General features: G+C 35.6%; 4 protein-coding genes across 6 annotated transcripts; 2 read left to right on the forward strand and 2 right to left on the reverse strand.

Annotated features, from left to right (window-relative positions):
* Window positions 1-4,715: 4,715 nt before the first annotated feature.
* LOC149718290 (uncharacterized) lies at window positions 4,716-13,753 on the forward strand. Its single transcript, XM_089840514.1, has 9 exons — window positions 4,716-4,858; window positions 7,597-8,749; window positions 9,993-10,094; window positions 10,187-10,247; window positions 10,366-10,478; window positions 10,589-10,680; window positions 11,711-11,861; window positions 11,979-12,068; window positions 13,451-13,753. Exons 2-9 carry the CDS (start codon window positions 7,871-7,873, stop codon window positions 13,586-13,588), a joined length of 1,626 nt encoding a protein of 541 aa, XP_089696640.1. The 5' UTR covers window positions 4,716-4,858; window positions 7,597-7,870; the 3' UTR covers window positions 13,589-13,753.
* Window positions 13,754-15,029: 1,276 nt separating this feature from the next.
* Window positions 15,030-18,394, reverse strand: RnrS (ribonucleoside-diphosphate reductase subunit M2). Its single transcript, XM_089840527.1, has 6 exons — window positions 18,203-18,394; window positions 17,753-18,079; window positions 17,553-17,686; window positions 17,229-17,457; window positions 16,916-17,134; window positions 15,030-15,771 (listed from the first exon to the last, which is right to left on the reverse strand). The coding sequence occupies exons 1-6, from the start codon at window positions 18,278-18,280 to the stop codon at window positions 15,619-15,621; spliced, it is 1,140 nt and encodes a 379-aa protein (XP_089696653.1). The 5' UTR covers window positions 18,281-18,394; the 3' UTR covers window positions 15,030-15,618.
* A 1,178-nt stretch (window positions 18,395-19,572) lies between these two features.
* RpS7 (ribosomal protein S7) lies at window positions 19,573-21,109 on the reverse strand. Of its 3 annotated transcripts, none has more exons than XM_089840548.1 (5): window positions 20,957-21,109; window positions 20,490-20,564; window positions 20,338-20,433; window positions 19,928-20,260; window positions 19,573-19,706 (listed from the first exon to the last, which is right to left on the reverse strand). In XM_089840548.1, the coding sequence occupies exons 2-5, from the start codon at window positions 20,562-20,564 to the stop codon at window positions 19,629-19,631; spliced, it is 582 nt and encodes a 193-aa protein (XP_089696674.1). In that variant the 5' UTR covers window positions 20,957-21,109; the 3' UTR covers window positions 19,573-19,628. The 3 variants fall into 3 exon arrangements, with proteins under 3 accessions (XP_089696674.1, XP_089696683.1, XP_089696691.1); XM_089840557.1 differs by having other exon boundaries at window positions 20,994-21,074; XM_089840565.1 differs by lacking the exon at window positions 20,957-21,109 and adding an exon at window positions 20,691-20,714.
* Window positions 21,110-21,148: 39 nt separating this feature from the next.
* On the forward strand, window positions 21,149-23,620 carry LOC149718293 (ribonuclease H1-like). The gene is made up of 9 exons (XM_089840539.1): window positions 21,149-21,191; window positions 21,301-21,387; window positions 21,448-21,572; window positions 21,630-21,887; window positions 21,955-22,064; window positions 22,735-22,894; window positions 22,964-23,018; window positions 23,091-23,181; window positions 23,262-23,620. Exons 2-9 carry the CDS (start codon window positions 21,382-21,384, stop codon window positions 23,483-23,485), a joined length of 1,029 nt encoding a protein of 342 aa, XP_089696665.1. The 5' UTR covers window positions 21,149-21,191; window positions 21,301-21,381; the 3' UTR covers window positions 23,486-23,620.
* Window positions 23,621-24,095: the final 475 nt, after the last annotated feature.

Here is a 24,095-nt window from a genome sequence, read left to right on the forward strand (position 1 = left end):
TTATCTTAATGCGTGTTGAAGGGGGTAGATTACTTCAGGATTGGTTAGGGTATGATATAATTAAAGTAAATAAAATGATTAAATCAGATTAATGAAGGTTCAATCAATATGATCAGGATTTGATTAATTAAAGTCTGAATTTGATCAATAAAAATCTCTATAAGATCGATAAAGATCGATATTTGATCAATAAAGATCGATATTTGATCAATAAAGATCGATATTTGATCAATAAAGATCGATATTTGATCAATAAAGATCGATATTTGATCAATAAAGATCGATTTTGATCAATAAAGGTCTTTAATTGATCGATAAAAGTCTCTAATTGATCAATAAAAGTATCCAATTGATCAATTAAATTATCAATTTTATCAGTAAAATCATTATTTTATCAGTAAAATCATTATTTTATCAGTAAAACCATTATTTTATCAGTTAAATCATTATTTTATCAGTAAAATCATTATTTTATCAGTAAAATCATTATTTTATCAGTAAAATCATTATTTTATCAGTAAAATCATTATTTTATCAGTAAAATCATTATTTAAAAATAATGAATCGAGATTTCAAGACAAGATATAATCACCGTTCTAAATATATTAAAAAAATATTCTTCATAACTTTTCCGAACAGGATTTAATGAATATAACGGTGACTTAAAGCAGAATTAAATCTGCTGTGGGATATCATCGTAAAACAAGGAAGTAGTACGGTTTGCTCTTCATTCAATTGTTCATAGTCTAGAGTGATTTATTACACATGTAGCAACTAGAACGAAGATATCTGGACCACCCTGCATCATTGTTTTTACGAATCAATATCAACTCCATGTCAAAATGTAGCCTAGATAGAAAATTTAAACAACCTCGGCTCGGCTAGATTTGAATAATAAAATCAAATGACTTACTGTAGAACTTGACAGAAAAAATAATAATAATACGGAAATGAGGTTCACTTGGGAGTTGGTACTGGAAAATATTTTATATCCACGCATAAAATGATTTACGTAAAAAATAGGCCAATAACATTTGAAATATAGAAGATATTTATTATAGCGAAGGTTGGGTTTGATTTTAAAAATTAAATTTGGGTCGATTTGATCGAATTTTATCGCGGTTTTCTTTGGGTTGCATTAAAAAAGTGCTCAAATGGTTTCCAGGGGCAGATTGGAGAAGCCAATATGATCGACTAGACCTAATATTTTGACTAGTGGTCGAATTCTCACATTAACAACTTTAACCTGATCTAAAAGGGTTGAACCTTTGAACTGGCAAGATCTATAACTTCTAGAGAATTTAAATAATTAAACTAAAAGATAGAAAGGCCAGCCAGCCAGTTCAGTTTGATTCAGTAGTGTACTTAGATCACAGATAACGTGATAACACCGCAATGAACTGTACAGTACGAGGATAGGCGCAATTATTTTGGATAACGCCTGAACTTGTCCACTCTTGAAGCAAGTCTAGGACGTGGTTTACTTTAAAGAATTGTCATTCGATGCTCCTATCCTATAGTCAAGGGGTGGAGTTGGTCAGTTGACTGCCCAGTTAAACTAAGTAAAGGCTATTTTTGGCTCCTCCCTCGTCGGCGAGTTCTGATTGGTTTCTACCTTTGGCAAGGAAATATATGTGTGAAGAAGATTGGCCAGCGTGTTAGAGATGCGCCACAGGAGCCGTCATTTGCTTTAAGTTAGTTCTTAACCAGTTCTTCAAGAGACCCCGGGCCCACTTTGTGATTTCGCCAAAGCTTACACACAAATTAACAGACATAAAACCAAACAACATAATCCGATAATCCACACACTTGTAAATAAAAACTACAAGTTTTGTTGCCTCAAACTTTCAAGTAGGATAAATAACACCATCTTGGGTCCCAAGGGCCCCAAAATATCTTTTATTATTTATTGAATAGTAATGGAATTTGCCGGGAAATATGGGACGGTATAGGTAATCTGTTGGTTATACTATCCAGAATTTCTGGTCCTGGATATTTTATACCCTTGAGCTTGTACCATAACTATAAAAGGCCATGGAAAAATGTCGGTACGATTTTATTGGTCCAAAATATCCTTTTGCCCCCTCTCTAAGTTCTGGTTTATTTATATTACATACAGAACCTATAAAAAGTCATCTACCTCCCAAAGATTATTCGATGCAGGGGAGTTTATGTTAGGTTATAGCATGGTTATAGGTATAAACTATACCATGAGTTTATTCAATTCTTCCATGAATTTGCCATAGAGGCATAGAAGACAAACACTTGCTAAGATACCCGGCGTTGCCCTCATGGTGTTTGAAGGGACTGGAAAGTGTCTCTAGTCTATCATAAGTTCATAAGATATGTTCCATCCATAAGTTTGTCACTGGTAACTTAGAAACTGGAGCTTGTCATGAAGTGAATGAGGTAGGTCATAGATTCAGGGTAAAGCGAAGACGCTTGGTGAGGCGCTGCTGTTAAGGCTTAGTAATGGAGACTAAATAGGACCTAGATGGAAGTCCTGCAAAATTAATTAACCACCGAGTGTAGGACTTCAATTCTCGCCTGTCGTTCTTGAATTAGCTCGAGCTGTACGTCACTCAGTCGCCTTACGAAGTATAGGAAGTGTCATACTTATGGAAAATATCTTATAGACTTATATCTTATGGTGTTGCTGGGAAATTAACGAATTGTGACTGTAGATGATAAAGAACCAACCCAACAACTTCCTAAAACAATATAAGATACTCTCATATCATTTCCTGGTAGACAAAAATTGTCATTCCAAAGTTTGCCGGAAATGTTTCTAATTAAAAATTTGTAGCTCGACTGAGTTAGACCCGTTTCATTAGGTTCAAAAAAAAATACACGTGATTATTCTCGATAACATTGCAACGATTCTTTGGAATACGTATTATACCTTCCCAATTGCCAATCCCAAGTTCTTTACGAGGTTTACCCTAAATAACTTTTTACCCCTGGTTCTAACTAATCTTCAACCCCGGGAAAGTTACATACAACTGTTTATAGTATTTAAGTTGTTTGTAAGACAAAAAGCGCGCTAGAAAAAAGCCCCATTTCTATGAAAATTTACTTATCTTCCAAGAGACTCAAGATTCAGTTAGGTTTTTTTCTAGGAAAACATACAACAACACGCGCTGAGTGTGTTTTCGCGAAAGAGCGGGAAACGAAAGACAGATGCGGAATGGTCCGCTTGACAACGACCAAAAATAAACCATCTCTTTACCGCGCATGCGCCCGTTAAAGCTATCCATCCGCGGGGATGGGGTGGATATATATCGCTTTTATTAATAAAATCGTCCCTTCTCTCGAAAAAAAACTTCAAGATTGTTTATATTTGACGAAAATGGGGAGTCTCTTTAGTTAATCCGCGGGTTTCCAAGGCGAAAAAAGTCACCAACGTGACGCGTGGATGATTTCTCAAAAGCCCTAGAGCCTTTATTGCCCCTACATGTTCGCCTTCTCTCCTAAGCAAGGCGGAGAAAGCATGGATGAAGAATACAAGATATACTGAAGAGGCAAAACTATACTAACAAATTTTGAGCCACGTTTTTCGGTCGATAGACTAGTCCATAATTTCTTACAGAGAAACTAAAAACTCATTGGGGATTTTATAAGGGATTAGGATTAAGGGTTACCGTGAAAGGTGGCGCGTCGAGGGGCTACTCACAACAAAAATTAATTTGCGATTTTAAAAGGGATTGGCATTAGGGGTTACAGCCTTACAGGTACCGTTAAAGGTAGCGCGTCGAGGGGCTACTCACTAAAAACTCATTGCCGATGTTTAAAGGGATTGGGATTAAGGGCTTTATAGGGGTTATGGGTAACCATTTTAGTACCGTTACAGGTAGCGCGTCTAGGAGCTACTCACTAAAGCGGGAGCTTTACAAATTATGGAGCTCATTTGTTTCCTGACAAACCTAACATTATGCTCAAATATTAGATGAACAGAAAATTCCGCTGAAAGCCTAATATTTTTGGGTCATCAGAGAGCAGAAACTAGATTATATCACTAAATACATGTCCAGATCAACTCCCAGACTCAAGAAGACCCAATTTCCTACCTAGAAATAGCGTTCCTTCCAAACGAGATTTGGGACAAAACCTATTGAGTAACGGTGCAACATCTCCTGTGTGCCAAGTTTACATCATCCTTGGTAAAAACGCAACTTTAGGCAGTAAATTGGGCAACCAGCGGAGGGTTACATTTGTATTAACGTAACACAGAGAGGGAAAAAGCACGGCACTATAGGTTTTGGACGGTTTCACGTGCTCGCCTCGTGAGAGAGTGGTGCTATCCTAGTGTTCTGATTCGCTTGTGAGAGTCGGAAACGCCGAAGCTGCTGCCTTCATTAAGTTCATTCCGAGGCCATCGACGTTTCTTGCCAAGCCAGCCAGCGCAATACCAGTCCGCCGTGTACTGCTTTAACTACACTTTCCCGCGGTGCTCGAGGTGACGCGAGACGGGTGTTTCCAGCTGATAAAAAAGTTATCTACACGCCGATAACTATTCATATTTTTTTGAAAATAATCGGGTTTAACTATTAACTAATTACCTTTCGGATTTAGTTACGTTTTAAATGGTGCGAAAGTCAAAGTTGTTACTATTTGAAAAGAATTACATCCTAATGGCCAGGGATAAGGAGGTTTCTACAAGTTTAACGAGACATTCGATACCACCATTTCTATAATATTTGTGGAAAATTGTGTATGTTTGTTTGTTTACCCTCTTATTTATTATTCCCGGGAATGTTTTGCGTAATCCCCATCGTTTAAAAATTTGCGCGGACCATTTTTCTACGCCGCTTTTCGTCTCGAACCTTATAAGGGACTCGCCTGTAAAGTGATACTTACGGTAAGAATTCCAGTCTTTATACTGTTTTCGCGCCTTTATCTTATCGGAAAATGAGTGTGCAAACTCTTTGAGATATGTTTGCGTCATAAATTAGTATTTTCAAGGTGTTTTAATTGCGTATTGGGTCTTTTCTAAGAGAGAAAGGGTTAAAATAGACCAAGAAAAAACAGGGTACGAGAGAAAATAGTCCAAATTTGCAAGGATACATAGTAATAGACGTTATTATCTAATTTGACCTATTTTTGTGTGTCTGTCCGAGAAGAAACCTTTCATGGGGTTTTTCTAAAGATGATTTTGTGATTAAATTAAAGATTTAAATGTTGATTAGACCAGAAATTGCTATAAAGGGAAAAATAGGCTTTATTCCCATGGATACGGTGAAGTAGACGTAATTTTCGGTTTGGCCTATTTTCGAGTCTTGCCAAAGGATAAACGTTTGATAAGTTATTTCTGTGGACGATTTCACGGTTTTTTATAAAAACCGGCGGAGAGAGAAAATATAGGCCTATTTCCCATGGATACAGAGATGTAGACGTAATTTCCGGTTTGGCCTATTTTTAAGAGTTAGTGTAAAAAGAAACGTTTCATAAATTACATCTCTGGAGGATTTCATAGCGTTTATGAAATTTTAACGGGAAAATAGGCCAGAAAGCGGTGGAGAGAGAAAAATAGGCAAAATTTCCACCTAATTTGCCATTGATACAGTTATGCTAAAAACCGAACGAGAAAGGCATTAATAGGCCAAACCTTATGGGATTATATTATATCATAAGTTCATAAGATATGTTCCATAAGTTTGTCACTGGTTACAAACTGGATCTTGTCATGAAGTGAGTGACGTAGGTCATAGATTCGAGGTAAAGCGAAGCCTGGTGAAGCGCTGTTAAAGGCTTAGTAATGCAGACTAAATAGGAAGACGGACTGCAAAATTAACCACAGAGTATTGGACTTCAATTCTCACTTGTCGTTCTCTAGTAACTAGCTCGAGTGCCATACTTATGGAAAGAACATATCTTATAAACAAGAAGTGATATCTAGTTTACTAGGGAGAAGGTATAAGATGCCTAAGTATTCGCGCGCCATAGTTCCAGTCCCCCTTTCAAAATACAGGGGGGGGGGGCGTAAAAGGAGGCCGGGCTATTTCGTCTCTCCTCCATGCTCTCCTCAGTCGGAAGATATGACAATAATTTTCATCATTCGCGTCGCGCTGACGTGTACGAGTTTTCAAGAGCCAATGAGATGATGCTGGTTGTAATTTAGAGGCGGCGGGGATTAACTCCGGACTGGAGATAAACCTGGAAATGTGGCGAATTTATACCTTCTCCCTAATAAACTAGATATCACTACTTGATCATATTATCAAATTGGCCTTAAGGAGAAAATATGTTATTTCTAAGAAATAAATTCTTTGACTCTGACCTGATCTTGAAAAAAAAAATAAAAAATAAAAATATTTAAAATTTTATCGAAGATCTTAATTCGTTTGTTTACGTGTTTAAAGCCAATTGGGGGGGGGGTGCATGACGAAGGGGAACTCCTGATTGAAAATAAAACAAACGCCGTACCTTCGAATATATTGGCTCAGACCCAGAGGACAAACTATAAATAATAAGATAAATTTTGGAAGAACAACTACGCTGCAGGCCAGGCCCTTTTTTTTTCATTTGAAAAATATTGCAAAGGCATGCAAAAAATTGTCGACTTACTTCGGTGCCAAATAGATCAAATATAAAAGCAAAACAATACTAAATAAACACCCACCCACCACTTTTCGATAACTGTAACTTTAAATCGCTCGTTTATAAAAAATAAAAAATATGAAATCTGGGAATTTACCCTTTTCATTTTCTCTGTTGTTGAAAAAATATACGTGTTAGCATAAGTTGATGTTCCATAAGTTTGTAAATTCTGGTAACTTAGAAACTGGAGCTTGTCATGAAGTGAGTGAATGAGGTAGGTCACAGATTCAGGGTAAAGCGAAGACGCCTGGTTTTGGCGCTGCTGTCAAATTTGGGTTTAGTAATGCAGACTAAATAGGACCTAGATGGAAGTCCTGCAAAATTAATTAACCACCGAGTGTAGGAGTTCAATTCTCGCTTCCGTCGTTCTCGAACTAGTTATCTCGAGCTGTAAGTCTCTCAGTAACATTACGAAGTATAGCTAGTGTCATACTTAAGGAAATGTTTTATCAAGAAGTGATAGCTAGTTTATTAGGGAGAAGGTATAAATTCATTCATCCACATTTCCAGCTTTATCTTCAGTTCAAACGTACGTAGGTCCGGAGATAATCCCGGCCGCCTCTAAATTACAACCAGCATCTTATTGGTTCTTGAAAACTCACGTCAGCGAATGACGAAAATTACAGTCGTATTTTCCGACTGAGGAGAGCTAGCGAAATAGCCCGGCCTCCTTTTACGTCCCCCCTTGTATTTTGAAAGGGGGACTGGGACTATGGCCCCCGCGAATACTTAGGTAGCATCTCATACCTTCTCCCTAATAAACTATAGATATCACTTCTTGCTAGTACATCTTATAAACTTATGGTATCAGACAGATGAATCATAAATAATCATTTGTCACTAGAAAAGTTTGTAACAATTTCAAAGAATTGTGAAATGAAATCCGCGTATTGCCTTATGACCCCCGTTGAAAAAAAAATTGACCTTTGTGCAGCTAGGTTTCACGACATTGCAATATATTGATATCAACCCTTTCTTTTTGGTTTTTTCTTATTGCAGTAATTGTAGGCAATTCCAAAACATCTATAGAAAAATCTATTTGAAAAGCCCTACATTCCAAAACGAAAAAACATCAAAAAAACCCAAAAAAGAGACGCGTGGAGATAAGAAACAAAGCACTTAAAACAAGGCCACCCACAAGAAGCCATATCAATACATATCCTAGGCCTAAATTAAGAAGGATTGGTTTTTCCCTATCCTATCCATAAGCAAGCAAATATCTCAATAGTCTTGTAGTGATAATCGAGAAAGAACCCAATTGGATCATTTAAAAATGCTACCTAAAGAAAACTCAACGGTACCCGAAACCCAATCGATGTTGGATCAACAGCAAAAGAAGGTTGAGAAAAAACCTAGCAAGTTCAGTTTAAAATGGCTATTGCGTCGCACGAGAGAAACGAAAACCCCAGCTGGACAATCGGAGAAGCCAAACAACATCGGAAAAGGAGTGAACATTATGCCAAAGTCAAAATCGTTAGACGTCAGCCTAACGCTAACAACGCGAAAAGAACATTATCAAACTCAACACTTGCCTTCCTCCGCCTCTATGAATGATAAGGATAAGATATGTAATTTAGGAGTGCCTTATCTTAAATTGCCCCGAAAAATATCCGCTTGTGGTGGATTACCTGCAAAGTCAATCGCAACGGCCAGTCAGATGTTTAAAACATCCTACAGTTCGAACGACGTCCAAACGCTGTTAACTCCCAATCACACGCCATCTCATAGGGTCTGCGAATCGTCCTCAATGGCCCGTTTGAAGAATCAAGAACCCGGTTCATCGGGATGCTTCGCACCCATTCATAAACCGTCGCCTTTGACTAAAAGTCGCGAGAAATTCAAGACAAGTACGTCCGACTTGAACAACGGTGTCGTCATCAAGAGTCGCCAAGACTTGTATTTCCCGGAATTAGCCATGAAGGAGGACAAAGGGAACAAGGAAGTTAGAGTCGACCCATTGGGAACACCAGGGACATCGTTATCCAAGATTAATTTGATTCCCATGCCATATCCACCATCTATTTACAATTCGACCGCGAGTGGACTGAACGTTTTAGGTGGAAGCAATTTATTGTGTAGGCTGTGTTTAATGTTAGTGCCTACCAAGGAACTGTACACCTTTGAAGAATGTGGATGCGTCTTTTGCGTCATTGTAAGTAACCTAACACCACCACCAAGGAAGGCGTAAAAATTTACTATGAATGAATAACCATTGAGTAACATAGCCGTTTTATATTCTTTCTGTGGGGTTGGAAGGGGCACGTTGTAGTGTACGTCATGAGGTACTAGCCACGCTATTCGTTAAGAGTGTTATAGTTCCTCCCATTCAAGTCCTATAACCTTGATCACGGGAGGTAAGAAAGTTTTTACTAACAATGCTGGTAAAAGGAGTAAGGTTTTATTTACAACGCTTGAACGAAGTTTTTCGCTTTGACACACTGTAGGGTTAATATCAGGCTGGGAAATAGCACACTTCCTCTGGTCCAAAACCAGTTTATTAATTGCTTGGACTAGTTTTTTAATTGAAGAAGTGGGGGTTACTGGTCCTCGGGACCAGTTTATTAATTGCAAATCTATTGGAGAGCAAAGGCTGGGACCAGTCCGGAGACCAGTTAAATATTTCAGATACTAGGGGGGTCACTGGTCCAAAGGACTAGTTTAAAAAATATCCTTATTTCCCAGCCTGGTTAATATAGGTGGGTTGTAGTGTACGTCATAAGATACTAGCTACGCCATTCGTTAAAAGAGTATCATAGTCCCACCCCTTCAAACGGAGCCTCCGCTTCAAATCCCAAAGACTTGATCATGGGAGGTAGAAATAGTTTTTTGACAGTAAACATCGTTTCGAAAAATTTGTTTTCATATTCTCTCTGTGGGGTTCATATGGCCGTGTTGTAGTGTACGTAATGCGGTGATAGCCATGTCATTCGCTAGAATATTGTAGCCCCTCCCATTTTAATCATACAGTCTTGATCGCGCGTGAAAGCAATTGTTTTAAATTATTAACGTAGTTTCAAAAAAAAAAAATTCATATTCTCTCGGTGGGGTAAAATGGGCGTGTTGTAGTGTACGTCATGCGGCGATAGCCATACCATTCGCTAGAATATTGTGGCCCCTCCCATTTTAATCATATAGTCTTGATCGCACGTTTTATTAACACCGTTTCGAAAAAATTTCATATTCTCTCAGTGGTGTTCATATGGGAGTGTTGCAGTGTACGTCATGCGGTGATACCTACGCCATTCGCTAGAATAATGTAGCCCCGCCCAATTTAACCATATAGTCGTGATCGCGCGCGAAAGAAATTGTTTTTACGCCTTCAAATAACCCAACCCAATCAAATCCATTCATAAGTAAGGAACTATACTTAAAATCATTATAATTATATTAAACAGTGCATCAAGCAATATCTAACCATAAATATTCGAGAAGGAAACATAAATTTATCGTGTCCCGATGCGAAATGCGGCAAAAAAGGTCTCATAAATATGCGAGAGGTAATTATTAAAATCCCCTCTCAACTTCCTATAGAATTAGATTTAGATAAGGCCTCAAAGTTAAGCATCAAATCTTCCTTCAATTATTTCAGGTAGAGCAATTGGTTGAAAGGGAAATTTTCCATATGTACCAAAGATTTAAACTAAACAGAGGTAAGTAATTAACGAACAACAGGAAGAGTTAGTTCATTTCAAAATAGAGATTATCTTTAAGTGGCCTGTCTATTTTTGTATTTAATTTCTTGTTATCTCTTTCTTTGAAATTATTTAGAAGTGGAATTGGATCCAACACGTACCTGGTGTCCCGGTATCGACTGCGAGACAATTTGTTACGTCCGCCCATCTAGTGATAAACAATCGGGAGTTCTAGTTCATTGTCCTAACGTAAATATTTAAAAAAAAAATAAATTAATCAGTCGATCAATCAAAATTTGTCGCGTCTAATTTTAATTTATTCTTTCTTTTTTTCTCTTCCGTGATTAATTTAATTTTAGTGTCAATTTAAATTCTGTTCCTCGTGTAAAGATCATTGGCATTCGAATAAAACTTGCGAGCAAGTTCATAAAGAGAAACATGAGGAATTAACGTAAGTTTAAGTAGTTAAAGTTCAGGTAACGTAATTAACATTATACACCTTAATTAAAAGAACGGTTTTCTTTTTCTAAATAAATATAAAAGGATTATATTAATATAATTAATAAATGACAATCTTATTACAAATGATAATTAGTATATTTAATTAGTCTTAAAAGCAATCAAGGGCTACTGAGTGCGTATGCCGCCATTGGTTTAGTGGCGTCTGCTAGCCAGAACCCTACTTTACCCTTATATCTCTTAGCCTGTTAGAATTCAACCAATCCCGTGGGGGTAAGGCAGGGTTCTGGCTAGCAGACGCCGCCCGTCATTGGTTTAGTGGCGTCTGCTAGCCCGAAACCCTACCTTGCCCTTACCTCTCTTAGCCTGTGAGAATTCAACCAATCCCGTAGGGGTAACGTAGGGAGGGTTCTGGGTAGCAGACGCCGCCCGCCATTGGTTTAGTGGCGTCTGCTAGCCAGAACCCTATCTTACCCCATACCTCTCTTAGCCTGTTAGAATTCAACCAATCCCGTAGGGGTAAGGTTGGGTTCTGGCTAGCAGACGCCGCCCGCCATTGGTTTAGTGGCGTCTGCTAGCCAGCCCCCTACCTTACCCTTACCCCTCTTAGCTTGTGAGAATTCAACCAATTCCGTAGGCGTATGAGGTTCTGGCTAGCAGACGCCGCCCGCCATTGGTTTAGTGGCGTCTGCTAACCCGAACCCTATCTTAGCCTGTGAGAATTCAACCAATTCTGTAGGCGTATGAGGTTCTGGCTAGCAGACGCCCCTAACCAATGGCGGCATGCGCAGTAGTCCTTGATTGTTTTTAAGACTAATTAAAAGTACTAATTACTTTGTAATAAGATTGCCATTTAATTTCTTTTATATTTAGAAAAAGGAAGCCATTCTTTTAATTAAGATATAATGTTAATTATGTTACCTTAAATTTTAATTAAATTTAATTAATTTTCCACTGAAGGTAACCAGTTATTTTGCAGTTAAAATCATCATATTTGTTTCTTTGTTTACTCTGAATTTCAGATTTCTCGTTGAACAAGATGACGATCCAAGGATTAAACGTTGTCCCAACCCAAACTGTCGCGTTCCAATTGAAAGAGACGAAGGTTGCGCTCAAATGATGTGCAAACAATGCAAACACGTTTTCTGCTGGTATTGCCTAACTTCGCTAGATGTAAGTTTGATTCTTCCCCCACCCCCTACCTAATCTTAAAACCTGGTTTATTTTTTTGAAGTTTAAAGTTTTAAACTAATCCGGGTTTCAATATTCTCTTTTTCTTGTCTTTAATAGGACGACTTCCTATTGCGCCATTACGATAAAGGTCCTTGCAAAAATAAACTAGGACATTCAAGGGCGTCAGTTGTCTGGCACAGAACCCAGGTAATAAATAGAAATTTAGTAGCTACTTCTTTCTTCTTCTTGACACTTAAACTTACATATCCATCCGCAAGCTAAGTGGTTGAGGACAGTTATAGTCGTTTTAGGGTGGTTATTTTTCTTGACACCATTGTGACCTAAGGTATTTAGCTTAACATCCAGGAGGATTTGGGTTGTCACACCCTCAAGGCTTTAGTTTTTATACTATATCTTATCTTATGATGTTTCGAAGCTTATGATAAGAGAGAGAGAAACTAGAATTTTATACGGAAAAGGTTTTTGGTTTTTATCTACGTGTGTAGTTATGTTACATCAACGTAGGTTATGGCGTGGATGTTTGTTTGTTGGTTGGTTGGTTTGTGGGTATGTATGTAGTCTGGGAACACGAAAAAAGATTGGTTGACGAAGTGTTATCTTATGATGTTACGAAGCTTATGATAAAAGAGAGAAACTAGAATTTTATACGGAAAAGGTTTTTGGTTTTTATCTACGTGTGTAGTTATGTTATCCCCAACGTAGATTATAGCGTGGATGTTTGTTTGTTTGTTGGTTGGTTTGTGGGTATGTATGTAGTCTGGGAACACGAAAAAAGATTGGTTGAGGAAGTGTTATCTTATGATGTTTCGATAAGAGAGAATTTTACGGAAAAGGTTTTTATCTACGTGTGTAGTTAGGTTACCTCAACGTAGATTATAGCGTGGATGTTTGTTTGTTGGTTGGTTGTGGGTATGTACGAAAAAAGATCGGTTAACGAAGTGGTATGGTTTTATCTAGGTGTGTAGTTATGTTACCTAAACGGAGATTATAACATATATGTTTGTTTGTGGGTATGTGTGTATGTAGGCTGGGAACACGAAAAGTGAGATCGGTTATATAGCGTGTTTGTTTGTTTGTGGGTGTATGTAGTCCGGGAACACGAAAAGCGAGATCGGTTGAGGAAGTGGTATGTTTTTATCTACGTGTGTAGTTATGTCACGTCAATTATTTTTCTCTCGCTCGCGTCTTGAGTTTACGATTTTCATTTCGCGAAACGAAACGAAACGACGCTAGCGAACACAATCAATCTTAGGTAGGCTTAAAGTTTAAACCAAGTTCACGCGTTTGCAACCAACTAGTTCCCGGAACAGGCTTAATTCCTATCAAAATTCCGGTTCGTAGAATCGATGCATTTGTAGCAATATTGCCAGGCTATTTTATATTCAATCTGATACTTCATCAGATCAGAATATCTACGATGTTGCAAATTCTATGGGAGCGGTGTAGCTCACTTAGATAAGACTTCATACTACCTCTAATTTACATTGGGTGCAATGCGCAACGATACGCGAGCTAAAATTCGTCATAAATAATGACTAGTTAAGTAAAATCTTAACTTTTTGTTTTAGGTTGTTGGAATATTCGCCGGGTTTGGTTTTCTATTACTGGTTGCCTCACCTTTACTACTCTTAGCGGCTCCGTGTTTGTTATGTTGCCGTTGCAAACAGTGTACCAAATTCTTTGACGAAGAACCAAGTACGGTTTAATTAAAGGACAATTTAGAAACACAAACATAAACAATTGTTAAATAAAAATTATTTAAGAACTGAGAGACGTGTAATATAAAGAAAGAAAGACAGACAAACTGTTAACGGTCACTTATTTTTCATAGCAAACAAAACTATCTATATAAAAAGTATTTAAAAAACGTTGGTGCTTTGTTAATATTAATTAGATTTAACTAGGTACAATAGTTATTAAATTAACTCGTCTTTTAACAATCACAAAAGATGATCGAACTATTTATGACGGAACCAGATTAGCTTTAATAGACTTAATAAATAATCTCAAGAAAAGGAAGTTACTAACTAAACCCAAAAAGCTTAACATTAACTTAGCGATAAACCCATTTTCGCTAACTAGTTTTAAATTAAATTAAATTAAATTAAATTCAATTTTAGCATTTTACGTATTGAATTTTAAAAAAATTAAACTGATGATGAAATTGCCAGCCAGCGGTAACAATACAAAGAGGCGTAGAAAAAATGGGTGCTAATGCAATTTCGTGCCGCGCACAAACTTACTAAAAATATCTCCCTCCCCTCGTTAAGTAATTAATTAATTAATCATTTTTAATTTATTTTAAACAAAATCTTTCGTCCCGGACCCAATTTGAAAAAAATTGTACCAAAGGCATTGGCTTATGGGTAAAAATTATTTAAAATACGTCACAGGCAGCACGTGACGCCAAGATACAAAGACTCCTCAAAGACGATATAGTCCTTGCTTTTCGCGAGATTGCTGCACCAATTCGGAAGACTTCCGGTGCAGGGTTCATACAACTTTTGGAAAACAAATTTCCCTGAAATTTCCAGGTTTTTTCCCCATATACTTCCCTGAAATTTCCAGGTTTTTCCCCATATACTTCCCTGAAATTTCCAGGTTTTTCCCCATATACTTCCCTGAAATTTCCAGGTTTTTCCCCATATACTTCCCTGAAATTTCCAGGTTTTTCCCCATATACTTCCCTGAAATTTCCAGGTTTTCCCCCATATACTTCCCTGAATTTTCCAGGTTTTTCCCCATATACTTCCCTGAATTTTCCAGGTTTTCCCCCATATACTTCCCTGAATTTTCCAGGTTTTTCCCCATATACTTCCCTGAATTTTCCTCTGTTTGACGCAAATTTCCCTGAATTTTACTAAAAATTCAAAATTTCCCTAAATTTTCCCTGAGGTTTTTGTCAACTATTTATTTCCCTGAGTTTTCCAGGTTTGTATGAACCCTGCTGAAGTGGTACATTTCAAAATAGTCTGCTACCACGAACTTTCTTGTGACCCTCCAATCTCTTACCTCTGTTTGGCGACAATATTGGAAGTCGTAGTATTCTATAAAATGAACTACGCTTCTTTAAACCACGCCTCTCCTTGGTCACGTGCCTCTGACGTATTGTATTTCAAATAATTTTTACCCACTCGCAGATGCCTACTTTAAAGTCCCTTTTTTAATGTTTGTTTGTTTACAAAGTTAGAGAAAAACTTGTGATATAAATATTAATTTTGGTCGAATGAGTGCAATTTCTTTTCATCCTATCTTCCGCCCACTCACGTTATCGATTGTACTTATTTAATTTAATAGAGAAGTCAACGCCAATTTTAAACTCGGTGGTAATTTTGTGTTTATTTGTTTGTTTGTTTATTTCTCATCCTATAATGTACTTTTAATTAATTTTTAAAAATGAGCAATATTAAAACAAAGAGAAGAGAAAATAAAAATATAATTATACTATAACAAAAACGACTCAGACACACTTTTTTTCTCTGCTGCCTTACCGCAGAAAAATGTTTATTTATTAACTAACACATGTAACAAACCAACAAACCGTAGTAATGTGTTTGAACCGGTTGGTTGATTTACACTTTGCAATATGCAAATGTTTATCAAACAAATTTTAAATAAATTTAAGTGTAGGAGAAATGACGGGAAAACAGATAAAACCGAAGGAATATTATATGAAATCTTGTGAAATAGGCTTAAGTGTTATTTACATTATTAATATTTTATGTTTGATTTTAACTTAAAAATCAGCGTCTAAAGTAAAGACTAAATCCTCACGTTCTTGCATCACCCCGTATTTTTGGTATTCGCCCACCCGTTTCTCGAAGAAGTTGGTCTTACCTTCCAAGGATATGTGTTCCATAAAATCAAATGGGTTTTCGGAGTTGTAGATCTGAAATAATTATGGTTTGTTTTACATTAATTTTACTAATTAGTAATTACAGAGTTTTCGATTAAAACTAGCCTATTTCGGGCCTAGGTGCATGAAAAAAAAATTGGGCTATTTTAGACCAAGGCTTAACGCGGAACAAGTTTTACTAATATTTCCCCATTCTCAATCTCGAAAAACACGGTAATATATATTTATTTTATAGTATTTACCTGTATTCAACAGTTTAATTATAATATATTAACTAATATTATGAATAAATTACTCGGATGTAAACCGATAAGTTATTCCGACATGACCAAACACGTGTACAAAAACTCAAATTGGCTTCTCAATATTTCGGGCCTAGGCTTAGCATGGAAAACTTAGAAATTGAAAATAGGCCTATTTTAAACCAAGGCTTAGGGTGGCAAACGTTTTACTAATATTTCCCCATTCTCAATCCCGAAAAACAGGGTAATATATATTTATTTTATAGTATTTACCTGTATTCAACAGTTTAATTATAATATATTATCTAGTTGTTCACAATTTACTCTGATGTAAACCGATAAGTTATTCCGACATCTCAATATTTCGGGCCTAGGCTTACCATGCAAAACATCGAAATTGAAAATTGGCCTATTTTAAGCCAAGGCTTAAGGTGGAAAACGTTTTACTAATATTTCCCCATTCTCAATCTCGAAAAAACGGTGATATATATATTTATTTTATAGTATTTACCTGTATTCAACAGTTTAATTATAATATATTAACTAATTATTCACAATTTACTCTGATGTAAACCGATAAACAATTCCGACATGTGAAAACGCGTATACAAAAACTCGAATTTCCATTTCAATATTTTACCGGTATGTGAAACAGTGAAAGTGATGCCAGAAAATTTTAGTTTTCCAGGAAAATAGATTCTCAAAATAGCCCAAACCAGCCAAAACAAAAGTTTCCAGCCCAACAACACTAACCCCGTAGGGCCGTAACCCGCCAAATGCACTCCAACTATAGCCCACTTGGCAATTTTTCAGCTAAAACTGTCATCCCTGACACACTTATGTTCAGCCCCGCTTAAAACCGAAAAACGTAAATTCGTCTGCTTAAACGTCCGTTAATGACAAGGCTTAACAAAATAATAAAAACAAATAATTACCTTTGGACATTTCAATTCCACGAGTAATCGATCGGCAACGAATTCAATGTATTGTTTCATAAGCTCGCAATTCATTCCAATCAAAGCCACAGGAAGAGCATCGGTTAAAAATTCCTGTTCAATAGTTACAGCTTCTCTGATAATTTCAATGACTCTTTCTTCGGATGGTTTATGAACAAGATGACTAAACATCAAACAAGCAAAATCACAATGCAAACCCTGTTGTTGTTTTAATTAAAATATAAATCAATTAAGAATCATTAGGCTTATTTTCCTGTAAAAATTAAATTAACTCATTAATTAATTAACTGACCTCATCTCTGCTAATGAGTTCGTTACTAAAAGTTAAACCAGGCATCAATCCTCTTTTCTTAAGCCAAAAAATAGCGGCAAAAGATCCTGAGAAGAAAATTCCTTCCACAGCAGCAAAAGCAATGATTCTTTCTCCAAAACCAGCGTTTTTATCTCCAATCCAGTTTAGGGCCCAATCAGCCTTCTTTTTAACACAAGGAAGGGTTTCAACTGCGTTGAATAACCTATCACTGTTTAGGGAATTAATTGAATTAATTTATTTAATTAGACTTTCGTTTTTTTTGGGGGGGGGGGGGGGGGGTTAATTATCGTAATTAAAACTAACCGTTCAACTGGATCCTTGATATAAGTATCAATAAGTAAACTATACATCTCGGAATGGACATTTTCAATGGCTATTTGAAATCCATAGAAAAATCTCGCTTCCGTAACTTGAACTTCTTGACTGAATCTTTCAACCTTTGTAGAGAATAAGCATGTTAATTTTTTAGGCTTACACAGATGAAACCTAGGCTTAAAACTTACTAGATTTTCGTTTACAATTCCATCACTAGCGGCAAAAAATGCTAAAACATGAGAGATAAAGTGTTTCTCTTGAGGTTTCAATTGTTGCCACCCAGTGAAGTCTTTTGTTAAATCAACTTCTTCCACAGTCCAGAATGATGCCTCGGCTTTTTTATACATTTGCCAAATATCAGGATATTGAATAGGAAAGATCACAAATCTTCTTGGATTTTCTCTTAAAAGTGGTTCATCTTCGATTGAGTGGGTAACCTTAGGTTCTTCTTGCTCGGTAGCCGAAACTACAGTTTTTATTGTTGGTTTACCAACAATTTGTTTCTCTCCGTCGTTCTAATTAAATAGAATTAAACCCCGCATTAATTAACCCCTAAGTTATTATTCAAAAATTATTATGAAGATAATACGATCTCCATCTCAAATTTACATCCAGAAGATTTATTTTTTAATATTTACCTCTTTGTTAGTATCTTTTTGGTTTGTTATTTCGTTTAAAACGCGTGGCGTTGATGCTCCATTTACTAATACACTCATTATTATGTTAAATTAATATATATAAATCAGAAGTAAAACTTTAGACAAAGGATAATGTGGTTGACTTGCAGCATGCACCCTTCACGTACCAAGGAAACTACAAAAGTGATGAGAAATATTGCGCCAAAACCAACGGTAGACTCGCGAAAATGGCGCCAAAATAATATCAACCAATCACAGCTCACGGTACATGCGCAAAGAACATTTTCCGCGGATATGCCGCCAAAAATTAGCATCACGCGGCGCAGAACCGCATGATAGCACACGTTTCGTTTCGGTCCAAACTCGTCTGGAGTCAGAACGAAGTTTCAGTACGTACAAACTGACACAATGTATTATTTTCCGTATTCTGAAGGTTAGAGATAAGAGGGAGTCTAGAATTGTACGTTTTGCAATTTCCTACTGGTTTTGACGTTCTTAAATGTTTAAAGGGAGGGTAAAAAACAGTCTGTATTTCGTTCCCCCTGATAGGATGGTAACTTTACTAACCTAACACAGCTGACAAAATATAGAGTCTAGATTTTCTAGAATCCTACCGTTGTAACCCTTCCTACGCAGTCCGCAATTAAAGTGGGGAAAAGGCTAGGGAGTCAGCAAAATCATCTCTTCCATTATCAGGGACGGGAATAACATATTTTTTAGACTTATTGGACATTTGCAGTTATAGTTAACAGTCTAAACACATTCAAATGTGGCAATAGACCATACAAGACCTAGCTTTTTGATGCCTTGGTTTTAAAATTTTGTTACAATAGAGCGCCCTTTGTATGCTCCCATGCCAAGACACCAATAATGTGGATTACCAACCCTAAACCCACTTTTACCTCCCAAATGGTTTAATCATTCTGGATATCTATGGGTTTAATATTAAAATACATCATCCCCCAAAAATAAGAACTCTTGCAGGCCTAAAATTAAATTGAAAAGTAAGCCTAAAATTAAATTATAAAGTAGGCCTAAAATTAAATTAAAAAGTAGGCCTAAAATTAAATTAAAAATAGGCCTAAAATTAAATTAAAAAGTAGGCCTAAAATTAAATTAAAAAGTAGGCCTAAAATTAAATTAAAAAGTAGGCCTAAAATTAAATTAAAAATAGGCCTAAAATTAAATTAAAAAGTAGGCCTAAAATTAAATTAAAAAGTAGGCCTAAAATTAAATTAAAAATAGGCCTAAAATTAAATTAAAAAAAGTAGGCCTAAAATTAAATTAAAAAAAGTAGACCTAAAATTAAATTAAAAAATAGGCCTAAAATTAAATTAAAAAGTAGGCCATAAATTAAAATAAAAAGAACATTTCTGGTACAGCATTTATTTCGGTTGTTTTTTAATATTAAACAAGAACTCTGATCTTAACATAGCGTTTCTCTGAATTCAAAGATAACTTCCTTTCCAGTCAGTTTCTTGTAAACACCGGCAAATGTATCCGTCTAAAAGAAAATAATAAACATCAAATATAAATCAAATTTTACATTCCAATAAAAACAAAATATACATTTTTAGGCCTCAATTATTAATCGAATCAGAATCATACTTCCTCAGTCATTTTTATCAGTGTTGGATTGAATATTCATCATTTTAAAGAGGTCTTTTGTGTTATCCAGTGATATTTAAGCCTAACATTAATATAGGCCTAAATAAACATACATACCTTGTGTTCGATCGTGGTTTGTTGGGCTCTATCAAGATGAACTTTTATCAATCTAGTTCCATCCAACCTGATACGGATACGTTTACCGATGATTTCAGCTGGAAATACTAAATCCTCGAGGATAGCATCGTGAACGGCGGTTAAGGTTCGGCTTCTGGGTCGCTTTTGCTTGCTCTTAGACTTCATTTTCCTTGTTGGTTTAGGTAGAATTCTTCTGTGAGCGATGAAGACAACGTGCTTACCGCTAAATTTCTTTTCTAATTCCCTAACGAGCCTCGTTTGAACCTTCTGGAAACTCTTAAGCTGAGGCTTCGGTACGGAGATAATGATAGCCTGTAATATGAATAATAATAAAGTTTAATTGCAATTAATATTAATTAATCTATTAGTACAATAAGTTAATCGCCTACCTTTTTGCCATTTACGTCAATTTCCTTCGCAGCCCTAATATGAAGTTCCCTAAGCTGTTGCTTCAAGTCAGAGTTCATCTCAAGCTCCAAAAGAGCCTAATTAATAGAGTTAGTTACTTAATGATTTAAATTCTTATATTTAAACTTCTTACCTGAGAAATATTAGCTTCGAATTCATCAGGTTTATCGCCTTGCGGCTTTTGAATCTTCGCATTTGAAGTGTACATCTGTTAAACAAACAATTACAAGAAGGGAACATTATATTACTACCTATCACTGTTGGTTTGGTGTGAATCATGCATTTTTAAATATATTTAGGCCTCGTTAATTAAACGCGAAGCAATAAAACTAACCGTTTTAAATATTAATATAATCTAAAATTAATATGACAAAAGCCCGAGGCAGAAACACGGCGAATTTCTCACGTGGATCGCGATCGCGAAATTTCGTTACTTAAGCCTAATGGAGAATCGCATTCGCCTATGGACGCGTGTAAGATCAATTTTGAATCGAACGAAATCGACAAATTTTATGATTAAATCTTATTATTTTACGATAAATATCGTTTATAATAAGCTGAAAATTAAGTATTTAATAGTATTTATTAAAATTTAATTACCTTTCCGACGATTATGTAGAAAATTAGAGACACATACCCTACACAATAAGAGCGGAACCTCTGGGAAAGAATTTAGCAGACAGCGCCGTCTCGCGGACGTGACCTTCTCTAACTCCTCCTTCCTGACGTCATCGTGACCCCTTAGATTAGACCCAGGGCCGGAAATAAGAAATATTTGTTATAGGACATTGTCCACTGGAGGGTGCAAAAATGGTGTCGCTTCTCCATAGTCAAGGTATCAAAACTTCGTAAAATTTATAGGTCAAAATGTCCAGTGACCCCCTTAGTTTAAAAAAAAAATTATGGGACATTTTAAAATTTTATTGGACAGTGTCCTGTGCTTATTTCCGGCCCTGCTTAGACCCCGTGATCGGCGTTTTCTGCGCACAAAATTCAAAGCAACAAATTAAATGTGCTTTTAATTGATGAAAGTAAGATTTCCGGCGTTTTTAATTATTTCCCCTAATTATTAAAGATGCGAATTACCGTAGGCAGTTCATATTTCAATATCTAAATTACCTAAAGCTGCTAGTTTATGGTTTGCATTGAAAAATACGGGAATGAGTGCATTTTATGCAGTAAGACGAGGCCGAAAGCCTGGGATTTATTCAACATGGTACGTGATTAAATTTATTTATTGAACAAAACTAATTAAGTTAGTTAATTAATTAAGGGATGAATGTAAAAAACAAATAAACGGATTCCCAGGACCAATATATAAAAAATTCCCAAATAAATTAGAGGCTTTAAAATTTATTCACTTGGAGGAAAAATCTGGTAGTTCATATGAACTCGAACCTTCTCTAAATAACGCGTTATCTTCGGATTTTCGTGACCTACCCCGCCCCGAGACATATATTAAATTGGGAGGTTCTATACATGATAAGAATAAGAAATCACCAACCTTGAATGTTGATTCAAATCATCATTGGTAATATTTAAGAATTAGAATTAAGAACACAGTTAGGCCTAATTAATGATCATACAATTTACCTCAGTAATTGTACAACGGAAATACAGACATTAAAGTCTGAAATAACTCAATTAAAAGCAACTGTAGAAAGTTTGCAAACACAGATTAATGAAGCTGGTTCTTCAAATCGCAGAAGTATAATAAAAATTGAAAAACTAAAATATAATAATTAATGGAAAAGTTCAGTTAACATAACATTATAGAGTGCTGTCAGAAGCGCCGGTGTGACGTCACCCATGCTGTTTTCCCCATAAAGAAAAAACGGTAACTGTCATGGCCGCCCATTGCTAAAGGCAGACTCGTGACGTTTAACCTTGGATCTGACGTCACATCTGACAGCACTCTATACCTTAAAAGAACAGCGTTTTTTCTAAATATAAAAGGAAATTAATATGAAAAAACAAATAAATGATCTCTTATTAAAAATGATAATTAGTAAATTTAATTAGTCTTAAAAATAATCAAGGACTACTGCGCCATCCGCCATTGGTTTAGAGGCGTCTGCTAAATCGAACCCCTTACACTTACGTGATTGGTTGAATTCTCACAGTCTGAGAGAGTAGGTTCTGGCTAGCAGACGCCTGCACTGAACCAATGGCGGATGGCGAGGCAGTAGTCCTTGATTATTTTTAAGACTAATTAAATGTACTAATTATCATATTGTAATAAGAGATAATTTATTATTTCTTTTTAGTATTTAATTTCAGGCTTTTATATTTAGAAAAAAGGCCTTGTTACCTGAACTTTTCGTTTAAATTAAACTAAAATCCTACAAATAAAATAAACCTAATTACTTTGGGTGCAGAATCGGAAGACGAAATAGGAAATGATAATAAAAAATGTAAATTTAACGATGGGGAAGATACAAGTATAATTTATGTTTATACTGACGGAGCTTGCACTAATAACGGAAAACAAGGCGCCAGAGCTGGTTTAGGAGTTTACTTTGGCGACGATCATGAATTGTAATGCCTAATTTTAAATTTGTCATTACTGATAACACTCTAGTTTTATTAATTTTAATTTGTGCTCAGAAATTTAAGTGAAAGAATTGGAGGAAAACAGACAAATAATCGTGCAGAAATTCACGTTTGTTCTTAATTATGTTTACTAATTATAAAGAGAGGTTAATTAATTAATTAATTAATATTTAAATTACAGGCAGCTATAAGAGCTTTGCAGCAAATTAAAAAAATGCCCGTAGTTCCGAAAAAAGTTGTTCTTTACACAGATAGTGATTTTTTAATTAAAAGTAATTTTAATTAATTTAATTAATAAAAAAGGGGTTTAAAATTTAAATTAATTAATCTGTTTCGTAATTTGTAACTTTAGGTATAACATCATGGATTAAAAACTGGAGGAAAAATGGTTGGAAAGTTCGATCAGGAGAAGAGGTTAAAAATAAAGAGGATTTCCTAGAATTAGACGAAGTTATGCAAGGATTAGATATTGAATGGGTTCACGTTAAAGGGCATTCTGGTATAAAGGGAAATGAAGCCGCTGATACTCTCGCTGTTCAAGCATTAGGCAAACCTAGTATAGAAACTATTGAATAAAACTGTTTATTTATATTATATTATATGATATATAATATAATTGATATGATTCGAATCTTGAACTTTACCGTCAAAATTGAAAAATGGTTGTAAAAATTATGGAAAAATGAAATAAATCATGGATTGCATTAAAAATGGAGACTTATTTAATATTTATGAATTACTTATAATAATAAAATATTTGAAATATTCCTGTGAAATTGAAATTTTGTAAAATAAAATATATTTGAATATTTGTTTGTTTTACTTTGTTTAGATGAGAAAAATCTTTCACTCACCATTTATATATTAAAACTTATTTCGTTGTTGGCATCTTTTAGTAATTAGTTAATTACCCTTCAATTCTTTTATCATGATACAAAGTTCCAAACTTCTTTAAAAACTTCCCGATTAAAAGAAAACTCGGAGAAACATAATTGATTATAGCTTAAAGGAACCGTCTTTTTCTAAATATAAAAGGAAATTAATATTAAAAATAATTAATAAATAATCTCTTATTACAAAATAATTACCTCATTTAATTACTCTTAAAAACAATCAAGGACTACTGCGCCATCCACCATAGGTTTAGTGGCGTCTGCTAGCCAGAACCCCACTTTAACATTACCTC

This window comes from Phalangium opilio, unplaced genomic scaffold, assembly GCF_054372755.1.
Source record: "Phalangium opilio isolate 3A_F unplaced genomic scaffold, DU_Popi_V2 ptg000002l_1, whole genome shotgun sequence".
NCBI lineage: Eukaryota > Metazoa > Arthropoda > Arachnida > Opiliones > Phalangiidae > Phalangium > Phalangium opilio.

Bases quoted from the DNA above. Each gene is read 5' to 3' on its own strand.
- LOC149718290 (XM_089840514.1), top strand. From the start codon at position 7,871: ATGCTACCTAAAGAAAACTCAACGGTACCCGAAACCCAATCGATGTTG. The intron at 10,248-10,365 runs GTAAGTAATTAA...GAAATTATTTAG, and splicing joins AAGATTTAAACTAAACAGAG to AAGTGGAATTGGATCCAACA. The intron at 10,681-11,710 runs GTAAGTTTAAGT...TCTGAATTTCAG, and splicing joins GAGAAACATGAGGAATTAAC to ATTTCTCGTTGAACAAGATG.
- RnrS (XM_089840527.1), bottom strand. From the start codon at position 18,280: ATGAGTGTATTAGTAAATGGAGCATCAACGCCACGCGTTTTAAACGAA. The intron at 17,687-17,752 runs GTAAGTTTTAAG...TTCTCTACAAAG, and splicing joins GAATTGTAAACGAAAATCTA to GTTGAAAGATTCAGTCAAGA. The intron at 15,772-16,915 runs GTAATTATTTGT...TAATTATTTCAG, and splicing joins TGGAATTGAAATGTCCAAAG to ATCTACAACTCCGAAAACCC.
- RpS7 (XM_089840548.1), bottom strand. From the start codon at position 20,564: ATGTACACTTCAAATGCGAAGATTCAAAAGCCGCAAGGCGATAAACCT. The intron at 20,434-20,489 runs GTAAGAAGTTTA...TCTATTAATTAG, and splicing joins TCGAAGCTAATATTTCTCAG to GCTCTTTTGGAGCTTGAGAT. The intron at 19,707-19,927 runs GTATGTATGTTT...ATTTTCTTTTAG, and splicing joins AAACCACGATCGAACACAAG to ACGGATACATTTGCCGGTGT.
- LOC149718293 (XM_089840539.1), top strand. The intron at 21,573-21,629 runs GTACGTGATTAA...TAATTAATTAAG, and splicing joins CCTGGGATTTATTCAACATG to GGATGAATGTAAAAAACAAA. The intron at 22,065-22,734 runs GTATAATAAAAA...CTTTGGGTGCAG, and splicing joins TGGTTCTTCAAATCGCAGAA to AATCGGAAGACGAAATAGGA.